Source organism: Salmo salar, chromosome 06 (assembly GCF_965601325.2).
Source record: "Salmo salar chromosome 06, fSalSal1, whole genome shotgun sequence".
Lineage (NCBI taxonomy): Eukaryota > Metazoa > Chordata > Actinopteri > Salmoniformes > Salmonidae > Salmo > Salmo salar.
The window spans coordinates 49,124,081-49,144,238 of record NC_138296.1 but is presented as its reverse complement, the minus strand read 5'-3'; the positions used below and the strand labels follow the sequence as shown (position 1 = coordinate 49,144,238).

The 20,158-nt window shown below is 37.9% G+C and overlaps 3 protein-coding genes across 3 annotated transcripts; all 3 read right to left on the bottom strand.

The window, feature by feature from the left end:
• Window positions 1-4,485: 4,485 nt before the first annotated feature.
• On the bottom strand, window positions 4,486-5,637 carry LOC123743553 (interferon alpha-7-like). Its single transcript, XM_045721313.2, has 5 exons — window positions 5,512-5,637; window positions 5,329-5,415; window positions 5,048-5,197; window positions 4,698-4,790; window positions 4,486-4,593 (listed from the first exon to the last, which is right to left on the bottom strand). The coding sequence occupies exons 1-5, from the start codon at window positions 5,635-5,637 to the stop codon at window positions 4,486-4,488; spliced, it is 564 nt and encodes a 187-aa protein (XP_045577269.1).
• Window positions 5,638-10,790: 5,153 nt separating this feature from the next.
• Window positions 10,791-11,942, bottom strand: LOC123743555 (interferon alpha-7-like). Its single transcript, XM_045721315.2, has 5 exons — window positions 11,817-11,942; window positions 11,634-11,720; window positions 11,353-11,502; window positions 11,003-11,095; window positions 10,791-10,898 (listed from the first exon to the last, which is right to left on the bottom strand). Exons 1-5 carry the CDS (start codon window positions 11,940-11,942, stop codon window positions 10,791-10,793), a joined length of 564 nt encoding a protein of 187 aa, XP_045577271.2.
• Window positions 11,943-17,056: 5,114 nt separating this feature from the next.
• On the bottom strand, window positions 17,057-18,208 carry LOC123743454 (interferon alpha-7-like). Its single transcript, XM_082976120.1, has 5 exons — window positions 18,083-18,208; window positions 17,900-17,986; window positions 17,619-17,768; window positions 17,269-17,361; window positions 17,057-17,164 (listed from the first exon to the last, which is right to left on the bottom strand). Exons 1-5 carry the CDS (start codon window positions 18,206-18,208, stop codon window positions 17,057-17,059), a joined length of 564 nt encoding a protein of 187 aa, XP_082832246.1.
• Between the last annotated feature and the right edge of the window lie 1,950 nt (window positions 18,209-20,158).

Genomic DNA, 20,158 nt, shown 5'->3' with positions numbered 1-20,158 from the left:
ATGTTTGTTTGTTAATCACAAAACTGCTGTTTGCTTGTTTGTTTGTTTCTCTCTCTCTCTCTCTCTCTCTCTCTCTCTCTCTCTCTCTCCTCTCTCTCTCTCTCTCTCTCTCTCTCTCCCTCCTCTCTCTCTGTGTGTCTGCGTGCGTGTGTGTGTCTGTGAGAGGGAGTGAGAGATGAGGATTTAATATGATCTCGTTCTGTTGGCATCTTCTGTCTTTAATCCCATTCATGTCAATACATTTGAATTAAAATGTTGATTATAACTGATATAGATAGAAATCAACCAGCATTTTATGACGTCTGTATCTGAATAGTCAGGCTAACATTAACATTTGACTATTTATTACTTACGAGAGACTAAATAAACCAATGTGCTAAGGTGTTGTGATAACATTATCGTAGGCAAATACCTAAATCCTAATTCCTAATAACACTACACTTCATCGTCTTGGATATGGTTTGTTAAAGGGGCATTTTCTGCGATTGCCACATGCATAAATGAATGATAAACAGCCTACCTATTGATTCTTGAAGAATATATCACTTTTAAAGGCCTCATGAGCTCAGTCCACCTGTCTTACCTCAACAGAACCCAAAATGTACTTTTTATGACATTGTTTGAAACAATATACATCTAAACAAACATTTTACAGCTTGAAAATGTAGTAAACTATAATGTTGATCTCTTGGATGGTCATTACTTTAATCAATAGATCTCCGACAGCGGTTACTTTTCTCGAACCACATCCCTCATCTATTTACCAGAATAGTGGTTGAGTGACCACTATGGTGTTGTTTTGAACTGTAGATTCCCTATAAACAAATGAATGCATGAAAGACTGAATGGATGAATTAATGGATGACTGAATACATGAATGAATGAGAAAAACAATATGATAATAGATGCATGTATTTTGTCATTTAGTTGTGTTATAAATAAAATAAATACATAGCCTTCACATATAAATCAGTCAGTAAAAATATCATCCATCAATCTATTTGCCAGCCTCAGGGACATGTCACATGTCTCCAATGATGGTTATGTGGTTGTCCAACAGACCGCTCTTTCCTCACCGCTTGACTCTGAGGTCGACTTCGTCACAGCTTGACCATGGTGTCGAGGAATTTTTAAAACTGCACCAGTTTGTAGCGAAGCTCCGCTCCCACGATCTCACATGCGCATGCGCTGTGTTCCTGGAGCGCAAACAATTACATGCATGTTTTCAGTCAACTCAACCACAACAGGTGCTGCGCCAACGCATCCGACGACACAAGAAACGGCGCTTGGAAGTTCCAAGTTTCAGCGAAATTCATCCGATTTGTGGTGATCTAGAACTTTTCCTCTGATTAATTTAGCCTATTTTCGAGTGCATTTGATATTGGATCCACCTTCTGTTTCAAGATGGTGTTCAGCTTGTTGAAATACGGTTCAGAGACCCTTTGCCTGAAGTAACTGACCCTCCATCTCCAGAGGATGCCCCAACACCACACCCGACCTGAAGACAATATCAAATGGTTGTGAGTGAATTCGTTCCGTCTTAATTAAGAAAAGTACTGAAAATTTTAAAAAATATCGCTTAGATTAAATCACAAGTTAAAGACCTATGCCAATTATTGTCTGCCCCCAAAATATAACTTAGGCTACAACATGAGGGATCATACTTACGCATCCCTCCAATTTCTAAACTTAACTAGTTCACCTGTTTTTGAACAGGTTCAGTGTTTCTTTGTTCCATGTGACAGGAGTTAGGCTGTTAAATAACTGGGCCATTTATTCCAAAGCCTCTAATGCAACCACAGAGACGTCCTCGGCCTGTATAAAAGAAAACAAGGTTTTAGGCATTAGGAAGTCTCATAAATTCTATGGTTAAACTTCCAATTTATAATTTTGAAATTGCAATAAAATCATACACTCTAGTTTATTCTATCCATATCTTGCTACATGATACATTTCAGTATCTTACCTGTGTGTTCTTGGAAACATGCTCTGGAAACATGCGCTCGACTTTTCTTTTAGACACAAAACTGTAAAATGTCCAACCTGAAATAAAGTCATATCAATATCAAAAAGTGAACTGTTTTGGAATAGTATCCATAAATGAAACATTGTGGTACAGAGAGTTAAAGCATTGGTTACATAAAACGTCCTATAATACAATAAAATAAATAGAGGTCTAATAATGAAATATATTGAGCATCAAATTGTGCACACCAAATAGCGGACAGGTGCAAAAAAGCGCACTAGCGCATAAACTGCGTCCACCCGCACTGATCGGATGCTGGTGTGTATAAGCAGAACAGAACAGAGTCATGTAGATACTCAACCATTTCAAGGCTAGCATGAATATTTGAATATTTCGTCGTTCAGAGAGAAGAGCAGGCATATAAGAATAAACCAATTTGCCAATGTGTTGTGATAACATTATCGTAGGTAAATCAATTTTACAATCCTCATGAGTTTAGTTCAACTACTCTCTTACCTCATCAGAACCCCAAATTAGAAATGTTCATGCCATTTTTTGATACCATGTAAATGTAAAAAAAACACACACACTGTATAGCTTCCAAATGTAGTTCAAACTAACCCATAACTTTTATCTCATAGATGGACATTCCTTTCATCCTTAGTTCTTTGACAATGGTTACTTTTCTCCAACCCCAATCCTCAGCTATTGAGAAAAATAGTGGTTCAGTGACCGCTTTGGTGTTGTTTGAACAGCAGATTGCTCCTTTAAAAAAGTCAGTCTATAAACAAACTAATGCACGAATGAATGAATGACTGAATATATAAATGAATTAATAAAAATGATGAGAGAATAATTATTTGATTTTATTGTAAAGGAATAAATACATAGCCTTCACATATAAATGTCAGTCAACCAATGTTTATAAATAAATCATTCATTCAGTAAATGTATGAGCTATCAATCTATAAGCCGGGCTCAGAAACATGTCACATGTCTCCAATGATGATTATGTGGTTCTCCAACAGACCACTTCTTCCTCATGGCTTGACTCTGCTGTCGAGGAATTTCTTGAACTGCACCAGGTTGTCTCGAACCTCCAATCGCGTGATCTCCCGTGCGCATGCGCTGTGTTCCTGGAGAGCACAGAATATATATATACCAGACCCCGACCTACTGGCTCCCGGTCATCTATAAGTTTCTGTTAGGTAAAGCTCCGCCTTATCTCAGCTCACTGGTCACCATAACAACACCCATCCGTAGCACGCGCTCCAGCAGTTGAAGGCATTAACTTTAATCAAATCGCATTTTAATGGGAAAAAACATTAATTGCTACAGAATGTAGTAAATTCATGTCAAAACGCATATCAAATGAGATTTAGTTTTACTACAATGTAAAAACAATTTAAACTGAGCCATGTTGGTTTAAAAAGCTGACTCTTCCAAATGAAAAATGGATAACTTCGTTCGGAGCCGTTGTGTTGAACACTGTGCGATGTTTAACAGTGAGAGTGGCAGAATGGTGAACTTACTAAATGACTGAGAGTTTGACTGTGTGATATTAGGTTGCTTCTTGTGTAAATCTTTTCCGTCTGGATTTTAATGATTTGTATGTAGAGATAGCAAAAGCTCAGGTTGCCCAGCCCGGCGGAGATACAATCTTCGGCAAAATAATTCGCAAGAAGAATCCTGCAAAAATATTATTTGAAGATGACTGGTCATCCCCAAAACCAACACCTCATTTGGCCGCCTCTCCTTCCAGTTCTCTGCTGCCAGTGACTGGAACAAATTGCAAAAATCGCTGAATCTGGAGACTTATATTTCTCTCACTAACTTTAAACATCAGCTATTTGAGCAGCTAACGGATCCCGCCATTTGCACACACTGTATATAGACTTTCTTTTTTTCTATTGTGTTATTGACTGTACGCTTGTTTATTCCATGTGTAAATCTGTGTTGTTGTTTGTGTCGCACTGCTTTGCTTTATCTTGGCCAGGTCGCAGTTGTAAATGAGAACTTGTGCTCAACTAGCTTTCCTGCATGAATAAAGGTGAAATAAAAAATGATGAACCTTTAAAAAACTCTGTGTTGTTGTTTTTGTCGCACTGCTTTGCTTTATCTTGGCCAGTTCGCAGTTGTAAATGATAACTTGTTCTCAACTGTCCTACACGGTTAATAAATAAAGGTGAAATAAAAAATAAATTCATTAAAACACACCGACAGACTTGGATACAGAATGAGCACTCAGATTAACAATATTTCAAATAATATTTTTTTTATTAACTTAACATTTGATGAAGAGCAACAACAGGCACAATTTTCAAATAGATGAATAAATACTTTCAAAAATAGGCCTACATAAATGAATAATCTTGATAAATAAATAAATATATAAATAAATAAATACATGTATAATATTGCTGTTGGACATTGCACATTGCATGATTGTAGAATAGAAGGCTTTTAAAATCAAGCACAATTGTAAAACACTTTAGTAAAAAACATCTGCAAGTTCAAATTCATGTTCTGTTGGACCACAGAAGGCTATCAGAGTTGTGTTTCAGGATGAATTCTAGAGTGTACAGGAATTCTTTTCGAACCACTTCCCAGGCGCAGTAACTGAATTTCTGTGAAAATGAAAATAAACTGTTAGGGCAATGTAGGGTAATATTGTCCTATGTAGAGATATTATCAAAACAATGTGTCTATTTGTTTTCAACCTATATTCTACCTTTTCTTTTAGGACTGCTGCAATGTTCCCAAAGTACGTCTTCAGGCCCTGTGCCCTGATGGGATAATCACTTGTATCCACACTGCTCATCATCTGCCAGAAAGGAAGAAAGAGGCAGGCGATGAATAATAATTCAAATGTATCCATTATAGTGTATTTGCTTGCACCCTACTTTTTATTTTAGGACAGCAGCGATGCTCCTAAAGTATGTATTCAGCGCCTTTTCCCTGACTAGATAATCACGTGTATCCACACTCCCCATCATCTGACACAAGAAGAAAATAATTCAAACATCACCATACCAGACTTAAACAGTTAAGCTATCTGTATAGGCATAGGTAGGTACTCACACATTTGCTCTCTTCAATCTGACGGTAGACAATGTTCTGAAAATACTCCAACTTCTGTTGGTCCCACATTGTCGGCAGTTCGTCAGTTCCAAACAATGTGTCGATATTCTTCAATGTCTCATAAATAGCCTTAGCACCACTGCTGCTCAACTGAAAGGGACAACAACAATAATATCAAATAACATAAATGGCAGTTTAAAGTTTTCTACTTTCTGATCCTAACGGTTGCAAATACGCTTTCATGCTGTAAAGAACACTTGGATATGATCGCTTGCCCTTACCTGTGGCCCTCCGGAGGTTGCAAATGCCGTGGCTGGGAATTCCATGAAGACATTGTCCTGCAGGCACTCCATAGGAAAATGACCCCCCTGAAAGAAAGAGAAAACACATGTTTCACGTTGAGCTATTCAGTTAAACTTCGTTGGATAATACATCTCAAGTCTACAGTAATTTAAAAAATGTACCATGTCTCTCAGTAGGTTGTGTGTTGATCGCACCAGCTGTCCTTGTAGATGGCAAGGCATGGGCATCGAGAAAACTTGCACGAGGCAGAGGAAGGCGCTCATCCAAATGATAATCTGAATTGCCATTCTTAGGGTAGTTAGATGATCTGCAGCAGATGGTCATTGTTAGTTGAATATAATCCTGAAAATAATTAATTCATTGAAGCCTTAAGCAGTGATCAAATGATAGCATGTTGTTGACTTACCTGTTGCCAGTATATTGCAAAAATCCTCCAGTCAGAATGTGGTTTGTGTTCTGATCCCATATCTGCGGATTAATTTAAATAGTGAGGATTGAAAGGATGTAGAAAAAGTGAAAGGGTATCTCGCTAAATTAAGAGTTAAAATGAATGAATTTGGGAAAGTTTTGCCTAGTGAACCGCAAGACCGGATTTCTCTTTTCTTGTGCTCCACTTCCTTCTCATCATGTTTCGAGTTTTCCTTCGTAGGAGGCACATTGTCCTAAGTGGGTTTAAAAAATGTAACTCATAGGCTCAAACGTGAAGGAGAGAGAGAGAGAGAGAGAGAGAGAGAGAGAGAGAGAGAGAGAGAGAGAGAGAGAGAGAGTGAGAGAGAGAGAGAGAGAGAATATTGACCCCTTAACTTTACAATGAATGCAGTAGTGCTCTTTATGTCTTTATAAACACCAATATTTAACTAATGGCACTTTTATGGACTAAGGGAAGGCCTACAATGTTTGTTTGTTAATCACAAAACTGCTGTTTGCTTGTTTGTTTGTTTCTCTCCCTCTCTCTCTCTCTCTCTCTCTCTCTCTCTCTCTCTCTCTCTCTCTCTCTCTCTCTCTCTCTCCCTCTCTCTCTCTCTCTCTCTCTCTCCCTCTCTCTCTCTCCCTCTCTCTCTCTCTCTCTCTCTCTCTGTGTGTCTGCGTGCGTGCGTGTGTCTGTGAGAGGGAGGGATAGATGAGGATTTAATATGATCTCGTTCTGTTGGCATCTTCTGTCTTTAATCCCATTCATGTCTATACATTTGAATTAAAATGTTGATTATAACTGATATAGATAGAAATCAACCAGCATTTTATGACGTCTGTATCTGAATAGTCAGGCTAACATTAACATTTGACTATTTATTACTTACGAGAGACTAAATAAACCAATGTGCTAAGGTGTTGTGATAACATTATCGTAGGCAAATACCTAAATCCTAATTCCTAATAACACTACACTTCATCGTCTTGGATATGCTTTGTTAAAGGGGCATTTTCTGCGATTGCCACATGCATAAATGAATGATAAACAGCCTACCTATTGACTCTTGAAGAATATATCACTTTTAAAGGCCTCATGAGCTCAGTCCACCTGTCTTACCTCAACAGAACCCAAAATGTACTTTTTATGACATTGTTTGAAACAATATACATCTAAACAAACACTTTACAGCTTGAAAATGTAGTAAACTATAATGTTGATCTCTTGGATGGTCATTACTTTAATCAATAGATCTCCGACAGCGGTTACTTTTCTCGAACCACATCCCTCATCTATTTACCAGAATAGTGGTTGAGTGACCACTATGGTGTTGTTTTGAACTGTAGATTCCCTATAAACAAATGAATGCATGAAAGACTGAATTGATGAATTAATGGATGACTGAATACATGAATGAATGAGAAAAACAATATGATAATAGATGCATGTATTTTGTCATTTAGTTGTGTTATAAATAAAATAAATACATAGCCTTCACATATAAATCAGTCAGTAAAAATATCATCCATCAATCTATTTGCCAGCCTCAGGGACATGTCACATGTCTCCAATGATGGTTATGTGGTTGTCCAACAGACCGCTCTTTCCTCACCGCTTGACTCTGAGGTCGACTTCGTCACAGCTTGACCATGGTGTCGAGGAATTTTTAAAACTGCACCAGTTTGTAGCGAAGCTCCGCTCCCACGATCTCACATGCGCATGCGCTGTGTTCCTGGAGCGCAAACAATTACATGCATGTTTTCAGTCAACTCAACCACAACAGGTGCTGCGCCAACGCATCCGACGACACAAGAAACGGCGCTTGGAAGTTCCAAGTTTCAGCGAAATTCATCCGATTTGTGGTGATCTAGAACTTTTCCTCTGATTAATTTAGCCTATTTTCGAGTGCATTTGATATTGGATCCACCTTCTGTTTCAAGATGGTGTTCAGCTTGTTGAAATACGGTTCAGAGACCCTTTGCCTGAAGTAACTGACCCTCCATCTCCAGAGGATGCCCCAACACCACACCCGACCTGAAGACAATATCAAATGGTTGTGAGTGAATTCGTTCCGTCTTAATTAAGAAAAGTACTGAAAATTTAAAAAAATATCGCTTAGATTAAATCACAAGTTAAAGACCTATGCCAATTATTGTCTGCCCCCAAAATATAACTTAGGCTACAACATGAGGGATCATACTTACGCATCCCTCCAATTTCTAAACTTAACTAGTTCACCTGTTTTTGAACAGGTTCAGTGTTTCTTTGTTCCATGTGACAGGAGTTAGGCTGTTAAATAACTGGGCCATTTATTCCAAAGCCTCTAATGCAACCACAGAGACGTCCTCGCCCTGTATAAAATAAAACAAGGTTTTAGGCATTAGGAAGTCTCATAAATTCTATGGTTAAACTTCCAATTTATAATTTTGAAATTGCAATAAAATCATACACTCTAGTTTATTCTATCCATATCTTGCTACATGATACATTTCAGTATCTTACCTGTGTGTTCTTGGAAACATGCTCTGGAAACATGCGCTCGACTTTTCTTTTAGACACAAAACTGTAAAATGTCCAACCTGAAATAAAGTCATATCAATATCAAAAAGTGAACTGTTTTGGAATAGTATCCATAAATGAAACATTGTGGTACAGAGAGTGAAAGCATTGGTTACATAAAACGTCCTATAATACAATAAAATAAATAGAGGTCTAATAATGAAATATATTGAGCATCAAATTGTGCACACCAAATAGCGGACAGGTGCAAAAAAGCGCACTAGCGCATAAACTGCGTCCACCCGCACTGATCGGATGCTGGTGTGTATAAGCAGAACAGAACAGAGTCAGGTAGATACTCAACCATTTCAAGGCTAGCATGAATATTTGAATATTTCGTCGTTCGGAGAGAAGAGCAGGCCTATAAGAATAAACCAATTTGCTAATGTGTTGTGATAACATTATCGTAGGTAAATCAATTTTACAATCCTCATGAGTTTAGTTCAACTACTCTCTTACCTCATCAGAACCCAAAATTAGAAATGTTTATGCCATTTTTTGATACCATGTAAATGTTTAAAAAAAACACACACACTGTATAGCTTCCAAATGTAGTTCAAACTAACCCATAACTTTTATCTCATAGATGGACATTCCTTTCATCCTTAGTTCTTTGACAATGGTTACTTTTCTCCAACCCCAATCCTCAGCTATTGAGAAAAATAGTGGTTCAGTGACCGCTTTGGTGTTGTTTGAACAGCAGATTGCTCCTTTGCAAAAGTCAGTCTATAAACAAATGAATGCATGAAAGAATTAAAGGATGAATGACTGAATATATTAATGAATTAATAAAAATGATGAGAGAATAATTATTTGATTTTATTGTAAAGGAATAAATACATAGCCTTCACATATAAATGTCAGTCAACCAATGTTTATAAATAAATCATTCATTCAGTAAATGTATGAGCTATCAATCTATAAGCCGGGCTCAGAAACATGTCACATGTCTCCAATGATGATTATGTGGTTCTCCAACAGACCACTTCTTCCTCATGGCTTGACTCTGCTGTCGAGGAATTTCTTGAACTGCACCAGGTTGTCTCGAACCTCCAATCGCGTGATCTCCCGTGCGCATGCGCTGTGTTCCTGGAGAGCACAGAATATATATATACCAGACCCCGACCTACTGGCTCCCGGTCATCTATAAGTTTCTGTTAGGTAAAGCTCCGCCTTATCTCAGCTCACTGGTCACCATAACAACACCCATCCGTAGCACGCGCTCCAGCAGTTGAAGGCATTAACTTTAATCAAATCGCATTTTAATGGGAAAAAACATTAATTGCTACAGAATGTAGTAATTTTATGTCAAAACGCATATCAAATGAGATTTAGTTTTACTACAATGTAAAAACAATTTAAACTGAGCCATGTTGGTTTAAAAAGCTGACTCTTCCAAATGAAAAATGGATAACTTCGTTCGGAGCCGTTGTGTTGAACACTGTGCGATGTTTAACAGTGACAGTGGCAGAATGGTGAACTTACTAAATGACTGAGAGTTTGACTGTGTGATATTAGGTTGCTTCTTGTGTAAATCTTTTCCGTCTGGATTTTAATGATTTGTATGTAGAGATAGCAAAAGCTCAGGTTGCCCAGCCCGGCGGAGATACAATCTTCGGCAAAATCATTCGCAAGAAGAATCCTGCAAAAATATTATTTGAAGATGACTGGTCATCCCCAAAACCAACACCTCATTTGGCCGCCTCTCCTTCCAGTTCTCTGCTGCCAGTGACTGGAACAAATTGCAAAAATCGCTGAATCTGGAGACTTATATTTCTCTCACTAACTTTAAACATCAGCTATTTGAGCAGCTAACGGATCCCGCCATTTGCACACACTGTATATAGACTTTCTTTTTTTCTATTGTGTTATTGACTGTACGCTTGTTTATTCCATGTGTAAATCTGTGTTGTTGTTTGTGTCGCACTGCTTTGCTTTATCTTGGCCAGGTCGCAGTTGTAAATGAGAACTTGTGCTCAACTAGCTTTCCTGCATGAATAAAGGTGAAATAAAAAATGATGAACCTTTAAAAAACTCTGTGTTGTTGTTTTTGTCGCACTGCTTTGCTTTATCTTGGCCAGTTCGCAGTTGTAAATGATAACTTGTTCTCAACTGGCCTACACGGTTAATAAATAAAGGTGAAATAAAAAATAAATTCATTAAAACACACCGACAGACTTGGATACAGAATGAGCACTCAGATTAACAATATTTCAAATAATATTTTTTTTATTAACTTAACATTTGATGAAGAGCAACAACAGGCACAATTTTCAAATAGATGAATAAATACTTTCAAAAATAGGCCTACATAAATGAATAATCTTGATAAATAAATAAATATATAAATAAATAAATACATGTATAATATTGCTGTTGGACATTGCACATTGCATGATTGTAGAATAGAAGGCTTTTAAAATCAAGCACAATTGTAAAACACTTTAGTAAAAAACATCTGCAAGTTCAAATTCATGTTCTGTTGGACCACAGAAGGCTATCAGAGTTGTGTTTCAGGATGAATTCTAGAGTGTACAGGAATTCTTTTCGAACCACTTCCCAGGCGCAGTAACTGAATTTCTGTGAAAATGAAAATAAACTGTTAGGGCAATGTAGGGTAATATTGTCCTATGTAGAGATATTATCAAAACAATGTGTCTATTTGTTTTCAACCTATATTCTACCTTTTCTTTTAGGACTGCTGCAATGTTCCCAAAGTACGTCTTCAGGCCCTGTGCCCTGATGGGATAATCACTTGTATCCACACTGCTCATCATCTGCCAGAAAGGAAGAAAGAGGCAGGCGATGAATAATAATTAAAATGTATCCATTATAGTGTATTTGCTTGCACCCTACTTTTTATTTTAGGACAGCAGCGATGCTCCTAAAGTATGTATTCAGCGCCTTTTCCCTGACTAGATAATCACGTGTATCCACACTCCCCATCATCTGACACAAGAAGAAAATAATTCAAACATCACCATACCAGACTTAAACAGTTAAGCTATCTGTATAGGCATAGGTAGGTACTCACACATTTGCTCTCTTCAATCTGACGGTAGACAATGTTCTGAAAATACTCCAACTTCTGTTGGTCCCACATTGTCGGCAGTTCGTCAGTTCCAAACAATGTGTCGATATTCTTCAATGTCTCATAAATAGCCTTAGCACCACTGCTGCTCAACTGAAAGGGACAACAACAATAATTTCAAATAACATAATTAGCAGTTTAAAGTTTTCTACTTTCTTATCCTAACGGTTGCAAATACGCTTTCATGCTGTAATGACCACTTGGATATGATCGCTTGCCCTTACCTGTGGCCCGCCGGAGGTTGCAAATGCCGTGGCTGGGAATTCCATGAAGACATTGTCCTGCAGGCACTCCATAGGAAAATGACCCCCCTGAAAGAAAGAGAAAACACATGTTTCACGTTGAGCTATTCAGTTAAACTTCGTTGGATAATACATCTCAAGTCTACAGTAATTTAAAAAATGTACCATGTCTCTCAGTAGGTTGTGGGTTGATCGCACCAGCTGTCCTTGTAGATGGCAAGGCATGGGCATCGAGAAAACTTGCACGAGGCAGAGGAAGGCGCTCATCCAAATGATCATCTGAATTGCCATTTTTAGGGTAGTTAGATGATCTGCAGCAGATGGTCATTGTTAGTTGAATATAATCCTGAAAATAATTAATTCATTGAAGCCTTAAGCAGTGATCAAATGATAGCATGTTGTTGACTTACCTGTTGCCAGTATATTGCAAAAATCCACCAGTCAGAATGTGGTTTGTGTTCTGATCCCATATCTGCGGATTAATTTAAATAGTGAGGATTGAAAGGATGTAGAAAAAGTGAAAGGGTATCTCGCTAAATTAAGAGTTAAAATGAATGAATTTGGGAAAGTTTTGCCTAGTGAACCGCAAGACCGGATTTCTCTTTTCTTGTGCTCCACTTCCTTCTCATCATGTTTCGAGTTTTCTTTCGTAGGAGGCACATTGTCCTAAGTGGGTTTAAAAAATGTAACTCATAGGCTCAAACGTGAAGGAGAGAGAGAGAGAGAGAGAGAGAGAGAGAGAGAGAGAGAGAGAGAGAGAGAGAGAGAGAGAGAGAGAGAGAGAGAGAATATTGACCCCTTAACTTTACAATGAATGCAGTAGTGCTCTTTATGTCTTTATAAACACCAATATTTAACTAATGGCACTTTTATGGACTAAGGGAAGGCCTACAATGTTTGTTTGTTAATCACAAAACTGCTGTTTGCTTGTTTGTTTCTCTCCCTCTCTCTCTCTCTCTCTCTCTCTCTCTCTCTCCCTCTCTCTCTCTCCTCTCTCTCTCTCTCTCTCTCTCTCTCTCTCTCTCTCTCCCTCTCTCTCTCTGTGTGTCTGCGTGCGTGCGTGTGTCTGTGAGAGGGAGGGAGAGATGAGGATTTAATATGATCTCGTTCTGTTGGCATCTTCTGTCTTTAATCCCATTCATGTCTATACATTTGAATTAAAATGTTGATTATAACTGATATAGATAGAAATCAACCAGCATTTTATGACGTCTGTATCTGAATAGTCAGGCTAACATTAACATTTGACTATTTATTACTTACGAGAGACTAAATAAACCAATGTGCTAAGGTGTTGTGATAACATTATCGTAGGCAAATACCTAAATCCTAATTCCTAATAACACTACACTTCATCGTCTTGGATATGCTTTGTTAAAGGGGCATTTTCTGCGATTGCCACATGCATAAATGAATGATAAACAGCCTACCTATTGATTCTTGAAGAATATATCACTTTTAAAGGCCTCATGAGCTCAGTCCACCTGTCTTACCCCAACAGAACCCAAAATGTACTTTTTATGACATTGTTTGAAACAATATACATCTAAACAAACACTTTACAGCTTGAAAATGTAGTAAACTATAATGTTGATCTCTTGGATGGTCATTACTTTAATCAATAGATCTCCGACAGCGGTTACTTTTCTCGAACCACATCCCTCATCTATTTACCAGAATAGTGGTTGAGTGACCACTATGGTGTTGTTTTGAACAGTAGATTCCCTATAAACAAATGAATGCATGAAAGACTGAATGGATGAATTAATGGATGACTGAATACATGAATGAATGAGAAAAACAATATGATAATAGATGCATGTATTTTGTCATTTAGTTGTGTTATAAATAAAATAAATACATAGCCTTCACATATAAATCAGTCAGTAAAAATATCATCCATCAATCTATTTGCCAGCCTCAGGGACATGTCACATGTCTCCAATGATGGTTATGTGGTTGTCCAACAGACCGCTCTTTCCTCACCGCTTGACTCTGAGGTCGACTTCGTCACAGCTTGACCATGGTGTCGAGGAATTTTTAAAACTGCACCAGTTTGTAGCGAAGCTCCGCTCCCACGATCTCACATGCGCATGCGCTGTGTTCCTGGAGCGCAAACAATTACATGCATGTTTTCAGTCAACTCAACCACAACAGGTGCTGCGCCAACGCATCCGACGACACAAGAAACGGCGCTTGGAAGTTCCAAGTTTCAGCGAAATTCATCCGATTTGTGGTGATCTAGAACTTTTCCTCTGATTAATTTAGCCTATTTTCGAGTGCATTTGATATTGGATCCACCTTCTGTTTCAAGATGGTGTTCAGCTTGTTGAAATACGGTTCAGAGACCCTTTGCCTGAAGTAACTGACCCTCCATCTCCAGAGGATGCCCCAACACCACACCCGACCTGAAGACAATATCAAATGGTTGTGAGTGAATTCGTTCCGTCTTAATTAAGAAAAGTACTGAAAATTTAAAAAAATATCGCTTAGATTAAATCACAAGTTAAAGACCTATGCCAATTATTGTCTGCCCCCAAAATATAACTTAGGCTACAACATGAGGGATCATACTTACGCATCCCTCCAATTTCTAAACTTAACTAGTTCACCTGTTTTTGAACAGGTTCAGTGTTTCTTTGTTCCATGTGACAGGAGTTAGGCTGTTAAATAACTGGGCCATTTATTCCAAAGCCTCTAATGCAACCACAGAGACGTCCTCGCCCTGTATAAAATAAAACAAGGTTTTAGGCATTAGGAAGTCTCATAAATTCTATGGTTAAACTTCCAATTTATAATTTTGAAATTGCAATAAAATCATACACTCTAGTTTATTCTATCCATATCTTGCTACATGATACATTTCAGTATCTTACCTGTGTGTTCTTGGAAACATGCTCTGGAAACATGCGCTCGACTTTTCTTTTAGACACAAAACTGTAAAATGTCCAACCTGAAATAAAGTCATATCAATATCAAAAAGTGAACTGTTTTGGAATAGTATCCATAAATGAAACATTGTGGTACAGAGAGTGAAAGCATTGGTTACATAAAACGTCCTATAATACAATAAAATAAATAGAGGTCTAATAATGAAATATATTGAGCATCAAATTGTGCACACCAAATAGCGGACAGGTGCAAAAAAGCGCACTAGCGCATAAACTGCGTCCACCCGCACTGATCGGATGCTGGTGTGTATAAGCAGAACAGAACAGAGTCAGGTAGATACTCAACCATTTCAAGGCTAGCATGAATATTTGAATATTTCGTCGTTCGGAGAGAAGAGCAGGCCTATAAGAATAAACCAATTTGCTAATGTGTTGTGATAACATTATCGTAGGTAAATCAATTTTACAATCCTCATGAGTTTAGTTCAACTACTCTCTTACCTCATCAGAACCCAAAATTAGAAATGTTTATGCCATTTTTTGATACCATGTAAATGTTTAAAAAAAACACACACACTGTATAGCTTCCAAATGTAGTTCAAACTAACCCATAACTTTTATCTCATAGATGGACATTCCTTTCATCCTTAGTTCTTTGACAATGGTTACTTTTCTCCAACCCCAATCCTCAGCTATTGAGAAAAATAGTGGTTCAGTGACCGCTTTGGTGTTGTTTGAACAGCAGATTGCTCCTTTAAAAAAGTCAGTCTATAAACAAATGAATGCATGAAAGAATTAAAGGATGAATGACTGAATATATTAATGAATTAATAAAAATGATGAGAGAATAATTATTTGATTTTATTGTAAAGGAATAAATACATAGCCTTCACATATAAATGTCAGTCAACCAATGTTTATAAATAAATCATTCATTCAGTAAATGTATGAGCTATCAATCTATAAGCCGGGCTCAGAAACATGTCACATGTCTCCAATGATGATTATGTGGTTCTCCAACAGACCACTTCTTCCTCATGGCTTGACTCTGCTGTCGAGGAATTTCTTGAACTGCACCAGGTTGTCTCGAACCTCCAATCGCGTGATCTCCCGTGCGCATGCGCTGTGTTCCTGGAGAGCACAGAATATATATATACCAGACCCCGACCTACTGGCTCCCGGTCATCTATAAGTTTCTGTTAGGTAAAGCTCCGCCTTATCTCAGCTCACTGGTCACCATAACAACACCCATCCGTAGCACGCGCTCCAGCAGTTGAAGGCATTAACTTTAATCAAATCGCATTTTAATGGGAAAAAACATTAATTGCTACAGAATGTAGTAATTTTATGTCAAAACGCATATCAAATGAGATTTAGTTTTACTACAATGTAAAAACAATTTAAACTGAGCCATGTTGGTTTAAAAAGCTGACTCTTCCAAATGAAAAATGGATAACTTCGTTCGGAGCCGTTGTGTTGAACACTGTGCGATGTTTAACAGTGACAGTGGCAGAATGGTGAACTTACTAAATGACTGAGAGTTTGACTGTGTGATATTAGGTTGCTTCTTGTGTAAATCTTTTCCGTCTGGATTTTAATGATTTGTATGTAGAGATAGCAAAAGCTCAGGTTGCCCAGCCCGGCGGAGATACAATCTTCGGCAAAATAATTCGCAAGAAGAATCCTGCAAAAATATTATTTGAAGATGACTGGTCATCCCCAAAACCAACACCTCATTTGGCCGCCTCTCCTTCCAGTTCTCTGCTGCCAGTGACTGGAACAAATTGCAAAAATCGCTGAATCTGGAGACTTATATTTCTCTCACTAACTTTAAACATCAGCTATTTGAGCAGCTAACGGATCCCGCCATTTGCACACACTGTATATAGACTTTCTTTTTTTCTATTGTGTTATTGACTGTACGCTTGTTTATTCCATGTGTAAATCTGTGTTGTTGTTTGTGTCGCACTGCTTTGCTTTATCTTGGCCAGGTCGCAGTTGTAAATGAGAACTTGTGCTCAACTAGCTTTCCTGCATGAATAAAGGTGAAATAAAAAATGATGAACCTTTAAAAAACTCTGTGTTGTTGTTTTTGTCGCACTGCTTTGCTTTATCTTGGCCAGTTCGCAGTTGTAAATGATAACTTGTTCTCAACTGGCCTACACGGTTAATAAATAAAGGTGAAATAAAAAATAAATTCATTAAAACACACCGACAGACTTGGATACAGAATGAGCACTCAGATTAACAATATTTCAAATAATATTTTTTTTATTAACTTAACATTTGATGAAGAGCAACAACAGGCACAATTTTCAAATAGATGAATAAATACTTTCAAAAATAGGCCTACATAAATGAATAATCTTGATAAATAAATAAATATATAAATAAATAAATACATGTATAATATTGCTGTTGGACATTGCACATTGCATGATTGTAGAATAGAAGGCTTTTAAAATCAAGCACAATTGTAAAACACTTTAGTAAAAAACATCTGCAAGTTCAAATTCATGTTCTGTTGGACCACAGAAGGCTATCAGAGTTGTGTTTCAGGATGAATTCTAGAGTGTACAGGAATTCTTTTCGAACCACTTCCCAGGCGCAGTAACTGAATTTCTGTGAAAATGAAAATAAACTGTTAGGGCAATGTAGGGTAATATTGTCCTATGTAGAGATATTATCAAAACAATGTGTCTATTTGTTTTCAACCTATATTCTACCTTTTCTTTTAGGACTGCTGCAATGTTCCCAAAGTACGTCTTCAGGCCCTGTGCCCTGATGGGATAATCACTTGTATCCACACTGCTCATCATCTGCCAGAAAGGAAGAAAGAGGCAGGCGATGAATAATAATTAAAATGTATCCATTATAGTGTATTTGCTTGCACCCTACTTTTTATTTTAGGACAGCAGCGATGCTCCTAAAGTATGTATTCAGCGCCTTTTCCCTGACTAGATAATCACGTGTATCCACACTCCCCATCATCTGACACAAGAAGAAAATAATTCAAACATCACCATACCAGACTTAAACAGTTAAGCTATCTGTATAGGCATAGGTAGGTACTCACACATTTGCTCTCTTCAATCTGACGGTAGACAATGTTCTGAAAATACTCCAACTTCTGTTGGTCCCACATTGTCGGCAGTTCGTCAGTTCCAAACAATGTGTCGATATTCTTCAATGTCTCATAAATAGCCTTAGCACCACTGCTGCTCAACTGAAAGGGACAACAACAATAATTTCAAATAACATAATTAGCAGTTTAAAGTTTTCTACTTTCTGATCCTAACGGTTGCAAATACGCTTTCATGCTGTAATGACCACTTGGATATGATCGCTTGCCCTTACCTGTGGCCCGCCGGAGGTTGCAAATGCCGTGGCTGGGAATTCCATGAAGACATTGTCCTGCAGGCACTCCATAGGAAAATGACCCCCCTGAAAGAAAGAGAAAACACATGTTTCACGTTGAGCTATTCAGTTAAACTTCGTTGGATAATACATCTCAAGTCTACAGTAATTTAAAAAATGTACCATGTCTCTCAGTAGGTTGTGTGTTGATCGCACCAGCTGTCCTTGTAGATGGCAAGGCATGGGCACCGAGAAAACTTGCACGAGGCAGAGGAAGGCGCTCATCCAAATGATCATCTGAATTGCCATTCTTAGGGTAGTTAGATGATCTGCAGCAGATGGTCATTGTTAGTTGAATATAATCCTGAAAATAATTAATTAATTGAAGCCTTAAGCAGTGATCAAATGATAGCATGTTGTTGACTTACCTGTTGCCAGTATATTGCAAAAATCCTCCAGTCAGAATGTGGTTTGTGTTCTGATCCCATATCTGCGGATTAATTTAAATAGTGAGGATTGAAAGGATGTAGAAAAAGTGAAAGGGTATCTCGCTAAATTAAGAGTTAAAATGAATGAATTTGGGAAAGTTTTGCCTAGTGAACCGCAAGACCGGATTTCTCTTTTCTTGTGCTCCACTTCCTTCTCATCATGTTTCGAGTTTTCTTTCGTAGGAGGCACATTGTCCTAAGTGGGTTTAAAAAATGTAACTCATAGGCTCAAACGTGAAGGAGAGAGAGAGAGAGAGAGAGAGAGAGAGAGAGAGAGAGAGAGAGAGAGAGAGAGAGAGAGAGAGAGAGAGAGAGAGAGAGAGAATATTGACCCCTTAACTTTACAATGAATGCAGTAGTGCTCTTTATGTCTTTATAACACCAATATTTAACTAATGGCACTTTTATGGACTAAGGGAAGGCCTACAATGTTTGTTTGTTAATCACAAAACTGCTGTTTGCTTGTTTGTTTGTTTCTCTCCCTCTCTCTCTCTCTCTCTCTCTCTCTCTCTCTCCCTCTCTCTCTCTCTCTCTCTCTCTCTCTCTCTCTCTCCCTCTCTCTCTCTGTGTGTCTGCGTGCGTGCGTGTGTCTGTGAGAGGGAGGGAGAGATGAGGATTTAATATGATCTCGTTCTGTTGGCATCTTCTGTCTTTAATCCCATTCATGTCTATACATTTGAATTAAAATGTTGATTATAACTGATATAGATAGAAATCAACCAGCATTTTATGACGTCTGTATCTGAATAGTCAGGCTAACATTAACATTTGACTATTTATTACTTACGAGAGACTAAATAAACCAATGTGCTAAGGTGTTGTGATAACATTATCGTAGGCAAATACCTAAATCCTAATTCCTAATAACACTACACTTCATCGTCTTGGATATGCTTTGTTAAAGGGGCATTTTCTGCGATTGCCACATGCATAAATGAATGATAAACAGCCTACCTATTGATTCTTGAAGAATATATCACTTTTAAAGGCCTCATGAGCTCAGTCCACCTGTCTTACCTCAACAGAACCCAAAATGTACTTTTTATGACATTGTTTGAAACAATATACATCTAAACAAACACTTTACAGCTTGAAAATGTAGTAAACTATAATGTTGATCTCTTGGATGGTCATTACTTTAATCAATAGATCTCCGACAGCGGTTACTTTTCTCGAACCACATCCCTCATCTATTTACCAGAATAGTGGTTGAGTGACCACTATGGTGTTGTTTTGAACTGTAGATTCCCTATAAACAAATGAATGCATGAAAGACTGAATGGATGAATTAATGGATGACTGAATACATGAATGAATGAGAAAAACAATATGATAATAGATGCATGTATTTTGTCATTTAGTTGTGTTATAAATAAAATAAATACATAGCCTTCACATATAAATCAGTCAGTAAAAATATCATCCATCAATCTATTTGCCAGCCTCAGGGACATGTCACATGTCTCCAATGATGGTTATGTGGTTGTCCAACAGACCGCTCTTTCCTCACCGCTTGACTCTGAGGTCGACTTCGTCACAGCTTGACCATGGTGTCGAGGAATTTTTAAAACTGCACCAGTTTGTAGCGAAGCTCCGCTCCCACGATCTCACATGCGCATGCGCTGTGTTCCTGGAGCGCAAACAATTACATGCATGTTTTCAGTCAACTCAACCACAAAAGGGGCAGCGCCAACGCATCCGACGACACAAGAAACGGCGCTTGGAAGTTCCAAGTTTCAGCGAAATTCATCCGATTTGTGGTGATCTAGAA